The following is a 23,939-nucleotide window of genomic DNA, read 5'->3' on the forward strand; positions in this document are numbered from 1 at the left end:
GCATCACAATGCATATTTCTTCAGAGCTAAATTGCAGTCACTTCAGGGCAGAGGGGAAGGGAGGCAGCTGAGCAATGTTTGAGACAGTTTTCAATTTAGCCATACACAGTAATTCATGGCCTTTGTTTTAAAAGGGGAGAGGAGTGGCATGTGTAGAAATGTGCCCATGTCTGGGGTCCAGCCATCATAAATTCCAGAGGTATTGGGCCGGGGGTGGGGGTGTGGGGGCTGTCTTTTTCTTAACCTGGAGGGGGTGGTAAGCTGGGGGTCTCATGGAAACGATGGCCTGGACTTCCTGGATAGTGGGCCCACTCCAACAGGAGAGAGAAAGAGAGACATCTACAGCACTGCTTTACCATTTCTCAGCTTTCCCTCTGCAGGTGAGAAGACAAGTTTTATTTAAATTCAGAAGTTTAATGTAAACTTTTGGAATTTTTTGTCTGTGTGCATTTGAATAGAAGGAGTTTATAAGAGACTGCATGTCAAGTGATGCTCTACTGAAATGGAGATCTTTATTTTGAAAAATTGATCATTGCAATGAGAGAATTTGCATTTTCTACCTTAGAAGGAAACAATTCATATCACTTTTTTTTGTTCTAAAAACTCTGTTATTTTATTTGTAGAGTTGTTGTCAAATTAATGCTAGACTTGTTTTTTAATAATGTTGTTGTTAATAATAATAATAAAAATAATTTTTTTTAATAATGTTGTCAAATTAATGCTAGACTTGTTTTTTAATAATGGCAGCCTTATCAGGTACCCTTATTTACTGATGACAACTGCTATTCTTTCAGACTTCTTATATGACAGAAAGTTTTAAAAGAAATATTCATCTGATTCACTCTCCTTACCTTTAAAATTTCATTTTCTACCAGAGAGCCAATACATATATATAAAACAAAAGTAATCTTTCAACTCAAGAAAAATGAATAAGGAATGAAAATTGACTAGCAACACCACTGTTTGCCATTACTTCCCAAAGAAAATAATACAAAATAAATTTAATAAATTAGTTTATATTCAAAACAAAAATGAAGAAAATGATAGTTTTGTTTATGTGCCCAAAATAACAGAACTGTTTTTCCACCAATAAATGTACTAATGTTATTCTAATCTTATAAAATGTACTTTGCATTTTTTCTGAACCTTGTACAAGAACTTGTACATTTAGATTCAGCTATATGAAAGATTTCTGTGTTTCTCTCTCTCTCCCTTCCCCCCCCCCCACCTTTCTTGTCTTGTCTCTCTCCAACTGGTCTGTTTTCTTTATTATTTTCTCATTGGACAATCATTCAAAGAAATATTTCATATTTATACAAGACAGGCTCCAAGGTGTTTCAAGGCACACTGTGGAAAAATTTCATTGTTTTGTTTGTTTGGCTGGTTTTTAATTAAAATCATTTGACTTTTGTGTACTCGGAACAGTGATAGTGAATCTAAACTAATCATTGACAATTTTCTGCCACTGCTCATACTAGTATTAAAAAAAAACAAACACATTCACTAAGAGATGCCACCAGGATGCTGGCCAGGCTTCCCTGGATTGAAGACCCCACCAATGTGTCCTGGAGCTCAGCTTCCCCAGAGACACACCCTACTAGGGAAAGAGAGAGGCAGACTGGGGGTATGGACCGACCAGTCAACGCCCATGTTCAGCAGGGAAGCAATTACAGAAGCCAGACCTTCTACCTTCTGCAACCCACAATGACCCTGGGTCCATGCTCCCGGAGAGATAGAGAATAGGAAAGCTATCAGGGGAGGGGGTGGGTTATGGAGATTGGGTGGTGGGAATTGTGTGGAGTTGTACCCCTTCTACCCTATGGTTTTGTTAATTAATCCTCTCTTAAATAAAATAAATAAATAAATAAATAAAAAGAATTTTAAAAAAAAGAATATCCTCCCTACTTCACCTCTTCTGTTGTCCTGAGGGACCCAAGTTTAATTTCTTCATAGATTATCTTTTTAAAGTTTTTATATGGGGGCTGTATGGTGGTACACCCAGTTGAGCATAGTTGTCACAATGATCAAAGATCCAGATTCAAGTCCCTGGTCCCTACCTGTAGGAGGAAAGCTTCAGATGCTTTGAAGTGGTACTATATCTCTCTCTCTCTTCTCTCCCTCTCCCTCTCTCTCTCTCTCTCTCTCTCTCTCTCTCTCTCTCCCCCTTCTATATTCCCATTCTCTCTATCTTTTTACTATCTTTATTTATTTATTTATTTATTTATTTATTTATTTAATAGAGACGATCAGAAAGCAAGAGAGGGAAGGGGGTGATAGAGAGGGAGAGAGACAGAGAGAGACCCACAAGCACTGCTTCACCACTCACCAAGCTTCGCCCTGCAGGTAGGGACCAGGGGTTCAAACTCAGGTCCTTGTGCATTGTAATGTGTGTACTAAACCAGGTGTGTCACCACCCACCCCCTTCACTCTTTTAAAAGTCTTTAAACAAAACTTAAAATCAATAACTGCTCATATAAAACTGAACTCATAATTTTTCTCATGTTAGTTTGATTCTGTTTATCATTGTTATACTTTATAACTGAAACTATGCACTATTTATAAGCTAAGATTGTAAGTTTGATTGGAACAATTATTTTTTAATTATGGTTTACACTATTTTTATTATAAACATATTTTATTTATTTTTAGGGGATGCCGGGGTTTCCTGGGAACCAAGGATTAATGGGACAAAAAGTAAGTATTAGAGTTGATAGATTTGGCCTTTGGGGAGTCAGGAAGGTGGTAGTGCAGCAGGTTAAGCACACATGGCAGGAAGCACAGGACCAGCAGGGAGTCGCTTCACAGGAGGTGAAGCAGGTTTGCCTGTGTCTATCTTTCTTTCCCCTTCACTGTCTTCCCCTCCTCTCTCCATTTCTCCCTGTCCTATCTAACAATGATGACATCAATAACAACAACAATAATAACTACAACAACAATAAAAAAATAAGGACAACAAAAGGGAAATTAAATAAATAAACATTTATTAAATAAATAAATAAATAATATTTAAAAATTTTTAAAGATTTGGCCTTTATCTGCGCACTAAAAAAGCAAATTTCTGTATTTTCATCTACAATTTATTTTACCATATTCATGATCAAAACCTATAATTTTGACCTTTTTAGTAATATTATTTTGTTTTAATTACAGATAGTATTAATGTGAGTTTACATATATGATTTATATTTTAGTTGGTTACTTTTTAACTTTGTGCTCTTAGACTATCATTTTCTGATAATTTTAATACCTCAACTATTTTTCCAGAAGTTCTATTAGTTCTGATCTCTTGATAATAAGCTTATTTTAATTTTTAAATCACAAATGCTTATATTTTATTTTGCCACCAGGGTTATAGCTGGGGCTCGGTGCCTGCACTATGAATTGATAACGTTAGGCAGTATTTTTTTCAAATTTTTTTCTTTCTATTTTTATTTGACAGGACAGAGAGAAATGGAGAGGGGGCCGGGAGAGAGGTGGAGAGAAAAATAGACACCTGCAGATCTGGTTCACCATTTGTGAAGTGTCTCCCTTGCAGGTGGGGAGCAGAGGCTTGAGCCCAGGTCCTTTGAGGATAATGATATATGTGCTTACCTGAGTGTGCCACCACCCAGCCCCCACAAGTGTTTATATTTTGTATTAGTTTCTTAAGAGATCGTTTTGCAATGTAAGCATTTCAAAGCTAACGATTGTTCTTAACATACTGAGAATTTTCTTCGAAGTCATTTTCCTGTAAGTGGTCCTTCCTTTTGGAGTCTTGAATTACCGAGTTTGCTTTTGATATACTCAAGACTCCTTATGAGTATATTTTTTGTGTCACTATGTCAACTATTGTGTAAACTATGAGATCTGTCTTTGAAAAGATGACTTGTGTCACACCTAAATTGCTATTGAAAGTGTTGGGCTTAATAATCCCACAGATACTATGGCCAGGACTTTCAAATCTTAGATTTGGGAGGTATCAGCTTTGCGTTTTATAGGGAGGGAAGGCAGACAGATTGGGATGATTAGTAAGGAATTTTCATTCCATATTGTTTTGGTGTGAAATAAGTTGATTATTTAAAATTTTAAAATTGATTTGTATTTTATTTTTAGGGAGAAATTGGACCTCCAGGACCAATAGGGAAAAAAGGAGCTCCAGGGACACCTGTATGTTAATATCATTATTATCAAGGTGTTTGGAAAGATATTACTACTTCTTATGAGAAGTTCTTATGAAATTCACATAATAGAAGGGGCTCAAAATGAAAGTTTGGCAGTCCATAAATTCTGTTCATTTGTATGAATATGCTTTATATTAATTTTTTCTAAAGGACTCTTATTTCTTTAGGTTCTAAAAAATATTGGCCACCTAAACATAGAAAAATCAGAAAATAAGCATTCTCTATATTCATTTAAAGTAATATGGAAAAGACTATAACTTAACAAACGATCATTTTCATTTTTAAAATTAAAATTTATCACATTAGTGATAAATTACATTTCAATAGAAGTAGCATAGGAAGATTTTAAAATCTAAAAATTTTGCAGCATGAGAGGGATATATAATTTGATATTAAAATTAGGAAAATTCTTTTACATGTTTTTCATTTTGATAAAAAAATCACAAATTCTTATTGCTAGAAATTTATTTTAATCTAGATTCAATCTTTAATCAGTTTTTCATTAAGTAAAAGGTAATTTTCATCTTTGATCACCTGCATTTTTAACTTAATTATATAAATAAAAAGAGCAGACATCTTACTTGGTACTTGATGAAAGACTTGGTAAACTTTTTATGTTAGAGTAAGTAGGAAAATGTTGACCGTTACATGTAAATTCAACTCTTGGGGAGGTTTAAAAAAAGTGTCTTTCCTTTAATATATTTTATTCTTTATATACTTCCACCATCACTGCCAAAATTTGTTATATATATATATGGAGAGAGAAAATGTCAGAGCACTAGAGCTTCCTCCAGTACTGTAGGACTTTCTATGGTGTTGAATCTCAAACCTGTGTTATATTCGTAGATTAGTACATGCCCTGTCCAGTGAGCTCTATCTCCAGTATCTTTTTACCAGTATCTTTTAGTCTCCAGAAAAGGAAAGTATTGACTAGAACTCTATGAATATCTATTTATAACATTTCTAGTAATTTATATACTATGTTACAAACTGAAATATTTGAATTGTTTTATTTATAATAACATTAGGATTGATAGCAAAGTACAGTAGTGATGACAAATTCTTTTCAATATGAGCATGGTGAGATTATGTCAAACTTTCTGATATTAGATAATTGTTTTGCTTATCACATTGCCTTTACCATATATATATTTGTGTGTGTTTGTGTGTGTATTTGTGTGTATATATACATATATATACACACAAACACACACACATATATATATACATATATGTATATATATACACACACACATATATATGTGTGTATATATATATATATATATATATATGTGTGTGTGTGTGTGTGTGTGTGAACTAGAATTCAAGTAGAAAATTAAATTAGCTCCTTGCTGTTCAAATAGTAATTGTTATATTATTTTAGATCATGTGGCTAGTTTAAAATATGGTCATTATCACAGTGGACTATAATAGAGGCAGATAATACATTGGCAGAAGGCAAAATATACTAACACCTACAATGGGGAGATGTAAAATTGTACATCTGAAACAGTACATTCTTGTAAAACAATTTGATGGCACACATTGTCGCATACACATATCACTGTGTGCAAGCACTAGGTTCAAGCTTCCATCTCCACTAGCAGTGGGGGGAGATCCATGAGTGAGTGGCGAAGGAGTGCTGCAGGTCTCTCTCTCATCCCCCCCCCAGTGGTAATAATACTCATACTAATATACATTATTTTAAGTAAAGGAAAATTCAAGTAACTATAAAATATGGTCACTATATGACTGGCAAAGATACTATATAATCAGAGAATTTACTATAACTCTCTTAAAATTTTGTTCCAGAAAACAAAATTTTAATAATGTTGACTAAGATAATATCTATAAAACACCCAATTCCTATAAAATCTATAAAATTCCCAATTTTATGGTTAAAGAAAAAAGTAAATGTGGAGGAAAATATATAATTTTTACATTTATTGCTTACTAGATCTCTAGTAATTTTGTTCTGGTTATATCATTTAAATAACAGAATTATAACTATTCTACTGTTTTTCATGCTATCTTATCTACATTAATTCCTTATTATCCTTTATATGTGTGAGGAAATTACCTAAACAGTGTATAATATTTTAGTGTGTTCATTACTATAAGAACTTGTAATTTTTAAATATATTCAATGTTTTTAATATTCTCTAAATTATGCTTGAAATTCCCATTTTAAATTGTAGGGTTTGACAGGAAATAATGGCTTACCAGGTCATCCTGGAACACAAGGATCTAAGGTAAATATAAGAAAATTAATAATATGTAGAATCTTAATAATATGTGAAAAGACAGTGAAAGTATTATAGTGAAAATGTTAAAACACTGGATTTATTTTGAATCAGTTTTTAATGCTATAAACAACCACTTGTAAAAATCAAACCTTATATCAACAGTAAAAAAATTAAACAGGTTGAATGAAGTAATGCAGCTATAGTTTAATTTGGGAAGGACTCCAGAATCTCTCACTAGTTGGTAGCTTCATCTTTTTTTTGGTTTCTCAGGGACATTGAAAAATATGAAGAACTTTATTGAGTTCAGTGCCAAACTCAGGTATCTAAAGATTACTTTTTTCAGCATCCCAGTTTTCTTTTTTTTTCTAGCTTTATTAAGTGGACTGTGTATGGCATTTTCTTTGTAAGTTATATAATTATATAAACTATAATTAGTTTTATTAAACATTCCTTCCCTCATGACAATAGCTAAGATAAAATGTATTCTTTATGTGCACATTTTATAAAAAGTAAGGCAAATTTGACAAACATTCAGAGTGTTAGCTTAAGTCATTCTCAAAGTACAATTTTTTTTTTTGACTCAACTGTTATTGCTGGAGTTCAGTGCCTGAATTATGAATCTACTGCTTCTGGCATCCATTTTTCCTTTTTTTTTTTTGGTATTGGTTAGGACTGAGAGAAATTGAGATAGAGAGGGAGAAAGAAAGATAGACACCTGCAGACCTGCTTCACTACTCATGAAGCTTCCCCCTTGCTAGAACCTGGATCCTCAAACCTGGATCTTTGTGCAGGTCTTTGAGCGTAGTACTATGTGCTTTTAAGTGGGTGCAACACTGCCTGGCCCCCCTGATGTTGTTTGAATAATGTGGCTTGACCTATTTATTTATTTACTTACTTATTTGTATATAAGAATCCTGTCATAAGTGAACTTTTTGTTTGTTCAATTATCAAAGGGCCAAATAAAGTACAATTGGTTAAGTAGAGGAAACTGTTCTGGCTATGTAATGAGTAGATTCTAGGATAACCACCACTACCACAAAAATTATGGGATTTGCTGTTTTGGAATCATTCAGCCTTTAATTAGACATTGTTTCAAGATAACAGACCCTGACGTACAAAATGAATAGAGTAGAAAACCTCATCCATTCTGTTTTTATACTTTATTATTTTAGAGAGAACACTACTCTGATATATATATTGGGATCTAAACTAGGTTTTCACACATGCAAATCCTACACTCTACAGAGTGAGTCACAGCATAGCTGCTACACCAGTTTTCGTTTTCTGATTTATTGGGTTGTTGGATAAATCACGATGCATTTTTGCACAGAAAAACAGAAAGGGTTGAGGATACAGCATAATGGTTATGAAAACACTTTTCATGCTGGAAGCTCCTAGGCCCCAGGTTTAATTCCCAGCACCACCATAAGCACCAGGTGCAGTGCTCTTGACTGTTCTCTGTATATCTCAACACACACACACACACACACACACACACACACACACACACACACACACACACGCACATATAACAAATAAGACATTACTTTCCCAACAACAATCTAATATTTTGGAGACCCAGAAGTGGGAAAGGAGGAGCAGCACTAAAGGGAACTAGGGGATCAAAGTTACCATGGTAGAACAAAACAGTAGTTTGGTCTAGGGTAAAATGTATTAACACCTCTCTTGGGGGAATGTAGAAAAGTGCCCGTGTGTGACAGTATCCTATAAATACAGATTTCCTCAATAAAGTTATAAATTAAAAATTAAATGTCAAAGAATCATAAGCTTAATGAATAGAGAAATATAAAGCTGACTTTTCACCAGTGGTAGATCCATGTGCATCTTTGCAATATCATGGGTCTTGCACAGAGTTGGAATAAAATCCTGAGTACTGTGTAAAGGTTGTTTTTTACTTTTTCAAGGTCATTTTGTAAGGTAGTCTAGAATGATTGTATACTCCTTAACTAACTGGTATGTGAACTCTAAAGATTTCTGGATGCTCTAATCCCAAGTAATGTAGTTTATGATTTCATATTTTTTTCTTTCGCTATTAGCCACTTCATATTGTAGCCTCATGCTGAGTTGAAGGGCAGTTATATCTGTTAGATTTTTCATAAGAGCATTTTCAAAATGATCTCTTTTTCTCTGTAGTATCAGTCACTTGAGTACACTGGCTAGGGATGCAAATGACTTTCCAGGATCACAAGTTGCTTATTTTCACACAAATTACTATAAATTTGATTTCTTCATCTTATATTTGTGAATATATTTTTAATGAACATATTCAAGATAATAAAATATATTCATTCATAGTGAATAAAGTACAGCAGGGTGAAGATTAATATTTGAAACTCAGACAATGTTGTAACATGTGCAGTAGGGAGGAAAAATAGGCACAGTGCAGTTCTCTAGAAATATGGCTCTCATATGTTTGGAGCTGTCACTTTCCACGGTTACTTTTAGAAATCTGTACAAACGTGCAGGCACATTTTCTTGCTTAAGAGTGTTTCTTGGGAGTCGGGCTGTAGCGCAGCGGGTTAAGCGCAGGTGGCGCAAAGCACAAGGACCGGCATAAGGATCCCTGTTCGAACCCCGGCTCCCCACCTGCAGGGGAGTCGCTTCACAAGCGGTGAAGCATGTCTGCAGGTGTCTGTCTTTCTCTCCTCCTCTCTGTCTTCCCCATCTCTCTCCATTTCTTTCTGTCCTATCCAACAATGACTACAACAATAAAACAACAAGGGCAACAAAAGGGAATAAATAAATAAAATAAATATTAAAAAAAGAGTGTTTCTTAACATACAGACTTCATATTTAAAATCATTAGAAAGTTGAAATGTAAAAAAATATTTAAAATGTATATACATAAATGTCTTTATTATATATCAAACTGATTTTTTTATTTAATTGGATTTGATGCATTGACAGGGAAATAAAGGTGAACCTGGACACCAAGGGATGCCTGGGGCTCATGGGCTTAAGGTATTGTGATTTGGTGCATTTGGGAATGTTTTCAGAGAATTATCAGTGTTCCTCATTATTTGGTGAGATAAAAATTTTGTATCCATTTATCATAAGCATATATATATATATATATATATATATATATAGAGAGAGAGAGAGAGAGAGAGAGAGAGAGGAGGAGAAGAAGAAGAAGAAGGAGAAGAAGAAGAGGAGGAGGAGGAGGAAGAAGAAAGAAAGTTACTTATAATACAGAATTAAGGTAAATGAAGAAGTTGTTCAAAGCAGGGTTTCATTTCTGTATTTTTGATACTATTACAGTTGGGGTAATAAAAACATGAATACAGAGGTTGGGCGGTAGCACACTGTGTTAAGCGCACATAGTACGAAGCGCAAGGACACGTGAAGAATCCCAGTCTGAGTCCCCGGCTCCCCACTTGCAGGAATGTTGCTTCACAAGCAGTGAAACAAGTTTGCAGGTGTCTGTCTTTCTTTCCTTCTCTCTACCCTCCACCCTCTCAATTTCTCTGTCCTAGTGAAAAAAATAAAAAGACCACCAGAAGTGGTGTCTTCATACTGCCAGTGCCTAACCCCAGTGATTGGAGGCAAAAGCAAAACAAAACAAACAAAAAACATGTAATATAGTTGCCTTGAATTTTCTAGTAATGGTATAAGTTGTACGCTCAAGTGTTCGATATAGTATCACTGTTAAGACAACTCCTTGGGTCAACATTTTCAGAGTGGTACACACTTAAATAGCCAAAAATAGGATAGTGTGGCTCACACAAGTAATGCCAGTCATTTCTGATTAATGGGACTTTAATGTTAGTGTGTAAATACCCATAAACTTTTTGGTTACCACAGCTTTATTTTTCATGACTTTTTATTCATTGACTTAGAACAGATTTTTAATATTTTAAAATCTTGGAATATAGTTTCGCACCTGCACATGTATGTGACTCACTATAAACATCACCACAGTTTCAGTGTCGTTGCCCCTTTTTCTATCTCCCCACTTTCCCTCACTACTCCCTCTAATAATTATCATAGTTTTCCCAAAGTTTAATTTCAAATTTATGGTGCATGTAAAGATGGAAAACAGTGTTGCTGGGGCTGTACAGTGGCCACATGGTTGAGTACCACACATTATCGTGCACAAGGACCTGGGTTCAAGCCCCCAGTGCCCAAATGCAGGGGGGAGGTTTCAGCAAAAGTAAAGCAGTACTTCAGGTGTCTCTCTTCCTCCTTAATTCCCTTTTTCTGCTTCAAATTTTCTCTGTCTTATCAAATTAAAAAAGGAGGGAAATAGAGAAAGAAAAAAATTAGTGCTGTTTATCATAATGGATCTGTGATCTGTATATATTTTCTATTTTTTCTAGGGAGATAAAGGAGCAGTAGGCCCCCCAGGTGAGCCAGGATACCTGGGTTTGCCTGGGATTCAAGGACTAAAGGTATGCCTTTTTAAGAAGATAGAATTCATTTGCAAACAGCTATTAACATGTAAGTTTTCTTTTGTGAAAGTAGCATAATAAAACCTATGAGACTGTTAATGAGAAAGAGTATATATGTGGTGTGAGTAGAAATTATTTTTATTTTCACTTTTTTATTTTTTGCTTCCAGGCTTATCACTGCAGCTCTTTGCCTGCAATGACTCCACTGCTAACAATGACCTTTCTTTCTCTTTTCTTTCTTTTTTTGATAGAAATAGAGGATAGAGAGGAAGAGAAAGAGACACCTGCAACACTGCTCCACTATTTGTGAAATTACCTCACTCTTACAGGTGGGGCTAAGGTACTTACACCTGGGTATTTGCACATGGTAATATGTGTACTCTACTGAACATATTCTACTCACATGTACTGTGGAGTAATGCACTCTGTAGTGCTCATACATTACCATGTGCAGATACCCAGGTTTAAGTACCTGGGCTCCTCCTGCATCAGGGGATAATGGGTCACTAATAATGGAGCAGTGCTGCAGGTATCTTTTGTCTTTCTCTTTTTCCTCTATTTATAGCAACAAAGAATTTTTTTAAATAGAAAAAGAAAGAAAGAAAAGAAAGGTCTTCTATTTGAAGAAAGCAGCAAGCAGATTAGAAAGTAAAATATAAAACTAAGTATCCTATAAATTCAGTTGATGTTCAGTCAATCCAGATATGTCAAGAATTTTTTGTCAAAGTATTCAATATCAGGTACTCTGCCAAAACTTGGGCAAAAAAAATAGACCAAGACTGCTTAGCCACAGAGTTCCTATCTATGAAACAATTACACTACATAGACGTTCATTTAAAACTTGTTCGTGAAATTTAACCCCAAATCACATATACTCATAGTTATCTGAAAGTAGTATTTAGTCATACTAAATCATACCAAATAGGAAGTTCTACTATCGGATAGTGGGAAAACCTATAAAACTTTTTGATAAACTAAGACCACAGTGGATCTAATGCTTTCTATCTTTCTCTCCATCCCATTTTGATAAAGAACCATTTAAATGTTATTATTTATGTGGATGTTTTAAGCAACATCCAATGATTGTCCATTTGTGGAAGAAGTTCATGCCTTTGTAAATGTGTACATTCTTTTAGTAGTAAATATGCTGACTTTTGAAATGGGTACGTCGTGTTTTCATTTTCATATTAGTGCTGTTATAGTTTTTCTACCAGTTCAATTTTCTATTTTTTTAAAAAAGATTTTTAACTTCATCTATTTAATTTGATAGGACAGAGAAATTGAGAAGGGAGGGAGTAAATAGGGAGAGAGAGAGAGAGAGAGAGAGAGAGAGAGAGACAAAGGTAGGGAGGGAAGGAGAGAGACAGAGAGACAAAGACTCCTGTAGCAGTGCTTCACTGCTTGTGAAGCTTTCCCCCTGTAGGTGGGGACCAGGGGTTTAAACTCAGTCCTTGTACATGGTCACATGTACTTAACCATCTAGGCCTCCAGTTTCTTCTTCAATCCTTCATGTAATATCTACTTGGTCATTGTTTTATTGTGACCATTATGGTCACTAAGCAGTAGGCATCTTTTGCTGAGAAAGGAATGACCCTTCTACACTTATTGTGAGGTCTTCATTGACTATTAAGTAAGTCTACTCTAAATATTTATTTGGAAATTGGTACATTCCTTGTTAGAAGCTTGCCACTTAAAAAGAAAAGCTGTACTTTGCTATTTACGTAGCACTGTAATCCCATGGAAAAATCAATAAAATCTTAATTTTAAAAACATTACTATTGTATTTTTAATTCTTGTGTAAATAAAAACACTATACTTTGTGTATAGTTAGAACATATAAGGTAAAAAGGAAATTTGGAAATTGCCCCCCCCAACATTGATGAGTATTCCATTTTCCTTATCTGCAGGTTCATTAACATTAAGAAAGATCACATTGAGCTAACTGGCTTGTCATGTTCCTTCTGGCTGAGAAAGTTTATGAAACATATTATGGAATATGAATTTTCCAAATACAGTTCACATTAAGCATGTGTTTTCTAAAGTGTCCAGGCAACATTATGTTTAGCTTCATTGTTTCCTATAAATTTGTGGCTGCTACTAGTTTAATGGAAGATTTTATTTTGATTTCATAAAACACTTGTCAAATTAAACTATTATTTGTTTAACCTTAGCTTATGATCATCATAGATTTTCATCCTCCTGCCAAAGTACTATTTACAATAGAAGTTCCATTCAAATACAAGAGCATAGTGAAGTATTCATTTAAAAATATGTATTATTTATATATGTGGTTCTAGTCTCTTCCTAAATGCTGTGTTGGAGAGGGCTTTTCTATCTAATTAAGAGATTGGATGAGATGATACAGTCTTCTTTGATGAAGAAACATGCTGACTTGACAAGATGTTAAATATCCTTTTGATATGTATTAAGTTTCCTTTTTGCAGGGAGACAAAGGAATTCAAGGTGAAAAAGGCATTCAGGTAAGTTGCTAACTTTAGTGTGGGCACCAATAAAATGAGAGGGTTTTTTTTTTGTTTGTTTTTTTGTTGTTTTTTTTTAACCAGAACACTGTACATCTCAGACTTATGGTGTGGTTCTAGTAATTGAACTGGGTATCTCTGGTGTCTCAGGCATGAAAAACAAAGACACTATCTCCCTGAGCCTATGTATCCTTTTCAATTTATTTGATTTTATCCAGGATTGACTCTGGGGCTTGATATATGTTAAACATGTTCTCTACCACTGAACTAACTGTATCATGGGCCCCTTTTCAATTCTCTTACTTTTGTTTTCACTTAGTCTTCACAGTTCTGAATTGACTGTTTTTTAGATAGAGATAGATGGGGGAGGGAGAGAGGGAAAGGCTCCATAGCAATGAAGCTTTCTCCAGGCCAGTGGGTGCAAGGCTTGAATGTGGTCCTATGCATGGCAATGCAGGTGTCTTATTCAGGTAGGTAGGTGCAAACTCTGCATAATTTTTTCACTGACCCTCCTGTTTTTCATTCTTATATTGCTTTTCCAGAACTTTTTTTGTTTCAGCATAAATATGTAATTGCTAAATCTCAGCTTTTTTCTTTTATTCTAAAACTTTTCAGAAAGAATAAAATATAATCATAACATTCTTCACTACTTCACTATTATAGAAGGCTTGGCATTCAAATATTTCAAAAGTATAAAGACAAGTTTTATCACTAACTTCTGATATCTATTAATTCATACATTTATAGCATATAAATTTCAAATGTTGAAATGCCACATGGAACAAATTAAACTAGTAGGAAAACATTATACCAACTATAAAAATGGAAGGAGAATTGTAATTCAGAAGGAACCTTAGCAATAGAGAGAAAAAAACATGATGTTATTATGGGAGACAAGGACAATTTTGCCTACAATTGTGGCCTAGTAATTTTTTTCCAATAAGATATTACTAATAATCACTTATATACATTGATCAAATATGATCTTTCAGTCTCTTAAATTTTAGAAACATAAGAGCTTTTAAATCATAAATTACAAGTCTAGTGTCCAAGTCATAATTTTATGATGGTTGTAAGTTTGCTTGGTACAATAATCTTAAAATGATAAGAAAATTCTGTAATTCTGGAGACTGAAAGGAATTTTAAGCACCAAAGTAACAGCGTAGTCAAATTCTGCTAAAGCTGTAGTCTCAGCTATGTTTTTTCCATTTTGTAATTGGAGATGTTTAAATGTTGTTTTCCCCCTAATTTTGAAATTGGGAGTGAAGTTTGAGTATCTGTTCTAGATCCCTAACTCTGTCAAGCTACCCCTTTCTATGTTTCAATATCATTAATCATAGATGTTCAGCTTGACATTGTATTCTTGTTGGAGAATATTATTATTATTATTTTTGTTTGTCTTTTCCATCAGACAGTAAGCAACTCAAAGGCAACAAAACACCTAATTGTTTCCTTATATGCCAGCTAATAAGTCAATACTACTGCTTACTAGATATAGGAGATTTATTATATATGTAAATTAATCACTGTATAGTGATTTACTCAGACTTGGTTATATTATCTAGGCATTACTTCTCTAAAACTGCTAATTATCTCATCAAACACCGAGATGCTATGAAGTCTAGCACAGTAACTTCAACATGGTATATATCTAGAAATACATATTGAATGAACAGGTGTACTCTGTCTTTATCAGTTTTTCTCTACTATATTCTGATTCTGTCTAAGATATATTTATGTTACAGCTTTATTAGTAGTTTTCTTTTAAAGAGGTCTTTTTGTAATCACATATGTATAGTTAGCATAACAAAATTATACTGTGGAAATTAATAAAGCATTCACATCCATTGGACTTTTATATTATTTTTATATTGTTATTGTGACTTAGTAGAAGATCTTCAGCTTTCTAAATTACTTACATTTTTTCATTTTTTTAATTTATGAAAATATAAGTTAATAGGAGTGTATATCAACATCATTCCCACCACCGAAGGACTGTGTCCCTTTTTTTTTTTTAAGTTAGTAATTTCGTCTTTGTCTCCATCAATGTTAATAATAAGACTAAAGTGACTTTCTCTTCACTTGTGTTTTCTTCTGAGGGCTGGGTGGTGGTGCACCTGGTTGAGCACACGTTACAATGCACAAGGACTCTGGATCGAGCCCCCAGTCCCCACCTGCAGGGGGAAAGCTTTGCGAGTAGTATAGCAGTGTTGCAGGTGTCTCTCTGTCTCTGTTCCTCTCTATCACTCCCTTCCCTCTTGATTTTTGACTGTCTCTATCCAATAAATAAAGAAAAAAGTTACTTGTGTTTTCTTATGAAAAAGAACTTCCCCATCTCACACTATGCATCACTGTTTTATTGTATTTCTTCTGGACTATAGAATAACTTTATACTAAGTTGAGTTGCTTATATGATCGCATCATACATATGCAAACTAATAATTCTTCTTAAAATTTAAAGGGTCAGAAGGGAGAAAATGGAAGACAAGGGACTCCAGGGCAACAGGTATTTTGTTCTTTAATGATGTATATGACTTGACACTAATGAGAGAGGGTCACTTACAAGTAAAAATGGTGTGTGGAGATGTATAATGTATTATGTATAATGTACATAATGTATTATGTATAATGTATATTGTATATAATGTACAATGTATATATAATTTATATTATGTATAATGTATTAATACATTAATGTATAATGTATTAATGTGTATTTTAAATGTCAAGGATGAACATTCTAAGTAGTGATAAGGGTTTGCTTTACTTTTTTATTTCATAGTTTCATTTTCTCATACTGATTATCAATCCATATGTTAAACATTTAAAATATTTATTATTATTATTTTCTTTTTTTAAAGTCTTATTGGGGGGTTAATGGTTTACAGTCAACAGTAAATACAGTTGTTGGTACATGTCTAAAATTTATCAGTTTTTGCAAAACATTAACCTGCCACCTAGGTCCTCCTCCACTATCTTGCACCAGACCCTGAACCTCCCCCCACCCCAGAGTCCTTTGTGCAATACATTAAATCTAGTCCAGGTTCTGCTTGTTTTTCCTCTCTGTTCTTATTTCTCAACTTCTATGAGTGAGATCATCCCATATTCATCCTTCTCTTTCTGGCTTATCTCACTTAATATGATTCTTTCAAGCTCCTTCAAAGATAAGGTGAAGAAGGTGAACTCATTGTTTTTCATAGCTTAGTAATATATATATCAACTTTCTCAGCCACTCATTTGTTGTTGGACTTAACCTGGTGTGCCACCTCCTGGTCCCAATAGCAATATTTCTAACTTACTGATTAATTAACCTGATTTTGTTCTTGAAATTTGACTAGCTGAGGCATATGTAGGGAGATTGTACACTTTTTTTTGTTCAGTAACATAAGTTACTATAGATCCAATACAGTGGTTCCTTAGGGACAGTATTAGGAACAGATAAATACCATGATTGTTTTGCTTCTTTCTTGACTAAATCCACCCTATTAGTGATGCTGCCAAATGGCTAATTTCAGTCAATGTAGAAAAAAATCACAACAGAAAGAATAAAAGTTATTAGTAGCACAGTGGGTTAAGCATACAAGTGCGAAGCGCAAGGACCGGCGTAAGGTTCCTGGTTCAAGCCCCTGGCTCTCCATATTCAGGGGAATATCTTCACAAGTGGTGAAGCAGGTCTGCAGGTGTCTGTCTCTCTCTTCCCCTCTTTGTCTTCACCTTCTCTCTCCATTTCTCTCTGTCCTACCCAGCAACAATGACATCAACTATAAGAATAATAATAACCACAACAACAATAAAAAGGGCAATACAAGGGAAAATTATTAGTATTTAAGTAGCATGTTTGTTCCTGTAATCTCTGTAATTAAGAGCATTGAGTTCATTTTCAGAGTAGTCTGAATTGAAAGGGCAAGCTAAATATATGGGTCTTCCCATGTGTTCAGTCTCTTTCATATGTAAACAATATAAACACTCAGGATCTGTTTGCTATCCCACCGAGTTGAATGCACATGTTACCATACATAAGGGCCCAGATTCAAGCCTCTAGCTCCCACCTGCAGGGGGGAGCTTCATAAGCAGTGAAGCAGTGCTGTAGGTATCACTCACTTTTTTTTTACTTATTTTATTTTATTTTATTTTTTATTTAAGAAAGGATTAACAAAACCATAGGGTAGGAGGGGTACCACTCCACACAATTCCCACCACCCATCTCCATTTCCCACCCCGACCCCGATAGCTTACCTACTCTGTATCCCTCTGTGAGCATGGACCCAGGGTAATTGTGGGTTGTAGAAGGTAGAAGGTCTGGCTTCTGTAATTGCTTCCCCACTGGACACGGGCGTTGAGTGGTCGGTCCATACTCCCAGTCTGCCTCTCTCTTTCCCTAGAGGGGGGGTCTCTGGGGAAGCGGAGCTCCAGGACACATTGGTGGGGTCTTCAGTCCAGGGAAGCCTGGCCGGCAACCTGATGACATCTAGAACCTGGTGACTGAAAAGAGAGTTAACATACAAAGCCAAACAAATTGTTGAGCAATCATGGACCCAAATCTTGGAATAGTGGAAAGGAAGTATTAGGGGGATACTCACTGCAAGCTCTAGTGTACTTCTGCTTTCAGGTATATATTTTGCAGTAGTTTACGGATACGTGTGAACATATGCTCTCTCAAACAGAAACTGGTGTATATCTAGGTTTGGGGACTTTGTTAGAAAGTGAACCACGTGAGATGGAATTAGAGGATACTATGAAAGGAAAGGTCTCACCGGAGTAATGAAGCTGAAGGGTTGTCATTCCACACATGAAGTCTCTGGACACAGTCGGAAGTGAAGCATGTTCAGGTGGCAATCGTTGCGTTGATTAGGTTGTGATCGGCAGATGCAATATTATTTGATATGGATAGGGAGAGGGATACAGGAAAGTGGACCCTATCCAAGGGTTCCAGGACTGGGGGAAGTAGAGGCTCTATAGTGGAGATGTGAGGTTCCTGCTATCTTAGGGCTCAAAAAGACAATGGATAGTTAATGTTATCATCACATTATTTGGTAATTGGGTTAACTTTGAAAAGTCCTTTTGTTAGGGTTTGCTGTACAGTACCCAGTATCTTGGTTATAGCTGTGCTATTGGTTGCTTCTGATCTATTTGGTTTAGCCTTTTGAGAGAGTCCGCATATCAATTACACAGCCTATATATTAAAAAGATTCAGTCAGTGTTTTAAAAAACTTCGAGACATACAATTAATTTTCCCCCTCATATTAATTAACTAGTGATTTATATGACTACATTTTACTATGAGTGTACATAAACACCATTCCCACCACCAAAAGACTGTGACCCATCCCTCCCAGCCACTCCCACCCCCCCCACTGGCCCAGGAAGCTGCATGTCTACCCCTCACCACAGGGTTTCTACTTTGGTGCCCTACTTACAATTTGGTCAGGTCCTGCTTTGAGTTTCCCTTTCAGATCTTCTTAGTCAACTTCTGTTGATGAGTGGGATCATCCCATACTCATCTTTATCTTTCTGACTTAGCTCACTTAACATAATTCCTTCTAGCTCTGTCCAAGATGGGTCAGAGAAGGTGGGTTCATTGTTCTTGATAGCTGCATAGTATTCCATTGTGTATATAGACCACAGCTTTCTCAGCCACTCATCTGTTATTGGGCACCTGGGTTGCTTCCAGGTTTTAGCTATTATGAATTGTGATGCTATGAACATAGGAGCACACACCTCTTTTTCATTGGGTGTTATGGAGTCCTTGGGGTATAACCCCAGGAGAGGAATTACTGGATCATATGGAAGGTCCATGTCTAGCCTTTGTTCCAGTACCATGCTGTTTTGATGATGATGGCTTTATAATATAGTTTAAGGTCTGGGAGTGTGATGCCTCCATTTCTGTTTCTTTTCCTCAAGATGGTTTTGGCAATTCTAGGTGTTTTCAGGTCCAGATAAATGATTGTAGTGTTTGTCTATTCTCTTAATGAAGCTTGGTAGAAATCTGATGGGTATTGCATTAAATTTGTATATGGGAGAATATTCATTTTGATGATATTTATTCTTCCAATCCATGAACATGGGATATCTTTCCATTTCTTGGTATCAGTTTCTATTTCCATGAGTAGCGAATCATACTTTTCAGCAGACAAGTCTTTCACTTCTTTGGTCAACTTTATTTCCTAGGTATTTGATTGATTTTGCTGAAACAGTAAATGGGAGTGATTTCTGGATGTCTTCTTCTTCAGATTTAGTGTTTGCATAAAGAAATGCCACTGATTTCTGTACATTGATTTTGTAGCCTGATACCTTGCTATATTGTCTAATAACTTCCAGTAGTTTTCTGCTGGGTTCTTTAGGTTTTACTATGTATACTATCATATCATCTGCAAATAGTGAGAGCTTGACTTCTTCCCTTCCAATCTGTATCCCTTTGATTTCTTTCTCTTGCCTGATTGCTATGGCAAGAACTTCCAATACTATGTTGAAGAGTAATGGTGACAGTGGACAGCCCTGTCTAATCCCCGATCTGAGGGGGAATGCTTTCAACTTCTGTCCACTGAGTATGATGTTGGCTGTAGGTTTGCTATATATAGACTCCACTATCTTGAGGAATTTCCCATCTATTCCCATTTTTTGTAGAGTTTTGAGCATGAATGGGTGTTGGATCTTGTCAAAGGCTTTCTCTGCATCTATTGAGATAATCATGTGGTTTTTGGCTTTGCTTTTATTGATGTGGTGAATGACATTGATTCACTTATGGATGTTGAACCAGCCTTGCATTCCTGGGATGAATCCCACTTGGTCGTGATGAACAATCTTTTTGATATGTTGCTGTATCTGGTTGGCCAAGATCTTGTTTAATATTTTGGCATCTATGTTCATCAGAGATATTGGTCTGTAGTTTTCCTTTTTTGTTCTGTCCCTATCAGCTTTTGGTATCAGGGTGATGTTGGCTTCATAGAAGGTGGAAGGGAGTATTCCTGTTTCTTCAATCTTAAGAAGTATGGGTACTAACTGTTTCCTGAAAGTTTTGTAGAATTCATTTGTGAAGCCATCTGGTCCAGGACTTTTGTTGTTTGGGAGATTCTTAATAACGGTTTCAATTTCTTTGTCTGTGATTGGTGCATTTAGATTTTGTAGTTCATTGGTTTAGTTTTGGAAGGGAATATGCTTCTAGGAATTGTTCCATTTCTTCCAGATTCTCTAGCTTGGTGGCTTATAGTTCTTTATAGAAGTTTCGCAGGATTCTCTGGATTTCTGTGGTGTCAGTTGTGATATCTCCTGCATTGTTTACAATTCTATTAATTTGAGTCTTCTCTCTTTTTTGTTTGGTGAGTCTGGCTAGGGGTTTGTCAATTTTGTTTAATCTTTCAAAGAACCAACATTTGGCATCATTGATCTTTTGTATGGTTCTTTTATTTTAGATCATGTTTATTTCTTCTCTACTTTTAGTGATTTCTGTCCTTCTGGTTGCTTTAGGGTTCCTTTGTTCCTCTTCCTCTAAGTCCTTGAGGTGTGCAGTAAGGTCATTCATTTGAGCTTCTTCTTGTTGTTTAATATGTGATTGTATGGCTATAAGTTTCCCTCTCAGTACTGCTTTAGCTGTGACCAAAATATTTTGATAGGTTGTGTCTTCATTTTCATTAGTTTCCAGGAACATTTGAATTTCCTGCTTGAGTGAGTCTCTGACCCAGTGGTTCTTAAGGAGTATGTTGTTTAGTTTCCAAATTCTGTGTCTTTTAATAATTTTCTGTTTGTTGTTAAATGTTAGTTTTACTCCACTGTGGTCTGAGAAGATATTTGGGATGATTTCTATGCTCTTGATTTTATTGATGCTATCTTTGTGGCCTAACATGTCTTCTATCCTTGAGTATGTGTTATGTGGATTTGAAAAGAAGGTGTATTCCCCTTTTTTGGAGTGGAGTCTGAAAATGTCCAAGAGGTCTAGTCTGTCAATCTCTTCATTCAATTCTTTTGTATTTTTGTTTGTTCTCTGCTTTGTTGATCTGTCTAAGTGTGAGAGTGGGGTATCGAAGTCTCCCACTATTATTGTATTACTATTGATGTATTTTTGAAATTCTTTAAGTAAGTGCTTGACGTATTTAGATGGTCCCTCATTGGGTGCATAGATCTTAATAATTGTTAAGTCTTCTTGGCTGATTGATCCTCTAATCATTATGTAATGTCCTTGCCTATCTTTTGTTACTTTATTTAATTTAAAATCTATTATGTCTGAGATGAGAATGGCTGTTCCTGCCCTTTTTTGTGGTCTGTTAGCCTGTATGATAGTTTTCCATCCTTTCATTTTAAGTCTGTGTATATCTTGTTGTGACAGATGGGATTCTTGCAAGCAGCATATGGTTGGGTTATGTTTTCTGATCCATCCCCCCCACTCTGTGCCTTTTGATGGGTGAGTTTAAGCCATTGACATTTATTGATATTATGGATTTAATGTATTGTAGTGCCATTGTTCAAAAAAATTTTTTTGTTTGTTCTGATATATTGCAAGTATTATAGTCTTGTTCTTGTTTATAAGAGGTGTTTTAGTACCTCTTTCAGGGCTGGTTTGGTGATGGTTGCCTCCTTTAACTGTTGTTTGTCTAAGAAGGTTTTGATACCTCCATCTAGTTTGAATAAGGTCTAGCAGGATATATTATCCTTTTTCATTCAGGGCTCGATAGATGTCTTGCCATTCTCTTCTGGCTTTTAGAGTTTGAGTGGAGAAGTCTGCAGATAATCTTATGGGTTTTCCCTTGTATGTGACTTTTTGTTTCTCTCTTGCAGCCTTTAGAATCCTTTCTTTATCCTTACTCCTTTTCATTGTGACTATGATGTGTCTTGGTGTCTTCAGGTCTGGATTGATTCTGTTTGGTACTCTCTGGGCCTCTTGAATCTTGATGTCCTTTCTATTATTCATGTCTGGGAAGTTTTATTCTATTATTTCCTCTAGAATGTTTGCTTCCCCTTCCTCTCTTTCTTCCTCTGGCAGGCCAATTATACGAATGTTACTTCTTTTGAGATCATCCCATATGTCTCTGTTGTTGTTTTCAGTGTTTCTCATTCTCTTTTTGAGCTCTTTCACCTCTTTCTTAGTTTTCTCTAACTCATCCTCTGTCTGACTAATTCTGTTTTCTGCTTCTGTTAGTCTGCTTTCCCTTCCCTTCACTTCTTTCTTCATTACATCTATTTCAGCTTTCAGTTCTCTAATTGCCTCAAGATAATCAGTATTTTCCTTGGGGGGGTCTCATCTGTCATTTCCCTAATACTGCCATTCCTTTCCTCCAATGTTGTTTTCATTTCTGATTCATAAGTTTATTATTGCTTGCATACTTTTCTTTCTATGGTTACTTCTGGCTGATTTGTAGTTTCTTCTGGCCTCTTGTCTTCATTCATTGGAGTAGCAGTTTTATTTGTTTTCAATCTACCCATTTCTTGATTTATGTGTTTCTTTTTTTATGCTCTCTTGTTCCTCAGTTGTTGTGTCTTGAGTACAAGCACCACTGTACTAAATACCTTTATGACAATTGCACTCTACAACCTCAGGAATTACAGTAGCAACTGAAGCAAGTATTGAAGCAGTTTAATCACTACTATTTAGCCAAACAATGTCTCCAGTCCGTGAAAAAATAGTAACCAAATCCCAATGAAGAAGAAAGAGAAAAGAAAGAAAGGATAGCAAGAATAGACAGTTATGCGAATCTACTATCCACTGTATATTCTAGGGATAACAAGAGGGGAAAGGGAAGCAGAGCAGAGATACACACATAGAGAGTCCACTCTGAGTCTGATTTCTTCCGCAAAGTAATTCACAAATTCAGAAAGGCAAAGAAGAAGGAAGGAAGTGTATGACAAGATTAAAAAAAAAGAAAAAAGGGACAAGAGAGAGAAAAAAGATAAGAAAAAGAGCTTTAATTAAAGAGCAGTGAAAGGAAAGGTTTTTTTGATTACTTTATTTTTAATTTAATTTAATTTAATTTTTTTAATTAGCTAGGAGGAGGAGGGAGGGGAGAGTCTGTAGAGGAGGTAGGAGTAACGAGACAAGTGCCTCCCACAATAGATAAGATGCCCACTAACCTAGCAATGAAAGATACTCTAAGAGTTAATTCTGATCAACCTAAAGGGGGGGGAGATATATGCCTGTATATAATATTAATAATAGAATAGAGCAGGGTAAAAAAAAAAAACCCTGTCCCAGATTACCTCAAACCTCATGATCAGAGGCAGCTGATTGTTAAGAAAGAAAAAAAAATGTAAAAAAAAGACCTGGGGACTAGACAAGTATAGCAGGAATAGACAGTTATGCAAATCTACTATCCACTGTATATTCTAGGGGTAGCTAAAGTAGGAAGGGAAGTTGAGCAGAGATACTCGCAGTGAGATTCCAGTCTGAGTCAGAATTCTTCCCCCAAATAATTCCCAAATGTGTATCAGTGAATTGAGTGAAAGCACACTGTTTGGTGGTGTTGGGGATGGGGCCTGTGTCTTTGGAAGCTGTAGGATTAAGGAAGAAAAGATGACAAGAATGAGAAAAAGAAAAAAAAAGAGAGAGAAAAAAAAGAAAAAGATAAGAAAAAGAACAGTTATAAAAGAGCGGTGAAAGGAAAGAGTTTTTTATTTATTTATTTTTAATTATTTTATTAGCTATGCGGGGTGGGG

General features: G+C 35.4%; 1 protein-coding gene across 1 annotated transcript in view; it reads left to right on the top strand.

The window, feature by feature from the left end:
- The window catches only part of COL21A1 (collagen type XXI alpha 1 chain), a 185,797-nt gene that overhangs the window by 151,226 nt on the left and 10,632 nt on the right, over positions 1 to 23,939 (top strand). Inside the window, exons 18-24 of the mRNA XM_060190825.1 lie at positions 2,650 to 2,694; positions 4,093 to 4,146; positions 6,359 to 6,412; positions 9,335 to 9,388; positions 10,747 to 10,818; positions 13,263 to 13,298; positions 15,760 to 15,804. Of these exons, the coding sequence (XP_060046808.1) occupies positions 2,650 to 2,694; positions 4,093 to 4,146; positions 6,359 to 6,412; positions 9,335 to 9,388; positions 10,747 to 10,818; positions 13,263 to 13,298; positions 15,760 to 15,804 (360 nt within the window). The remainder of the gene's footprint in view (positions 1 to 2,649; positions 2,695 to 4,092; positions 4,147 to 6,358; positions 6,413 to 9,334; positions 9,389 to 10,746; positions 10,819 to 13,262; positions 13,299 to 15,759; positions 15,805 to 23,939) is intronic.

Source organism: Erinaceus europaeus, chromosome 4, assembly GCF_950295315.1.
Source record: "Erinaceus europaeus chromosome 4, mEriEur2.1, whole genome shotgun sequence".
Taxonomy (NCBI): Eukaryota; Metazoa; Chordata; class Mammalia; order Eulipotyphla; family Erinaceidae; genus Erinaceus; species Erinaceus europaeus.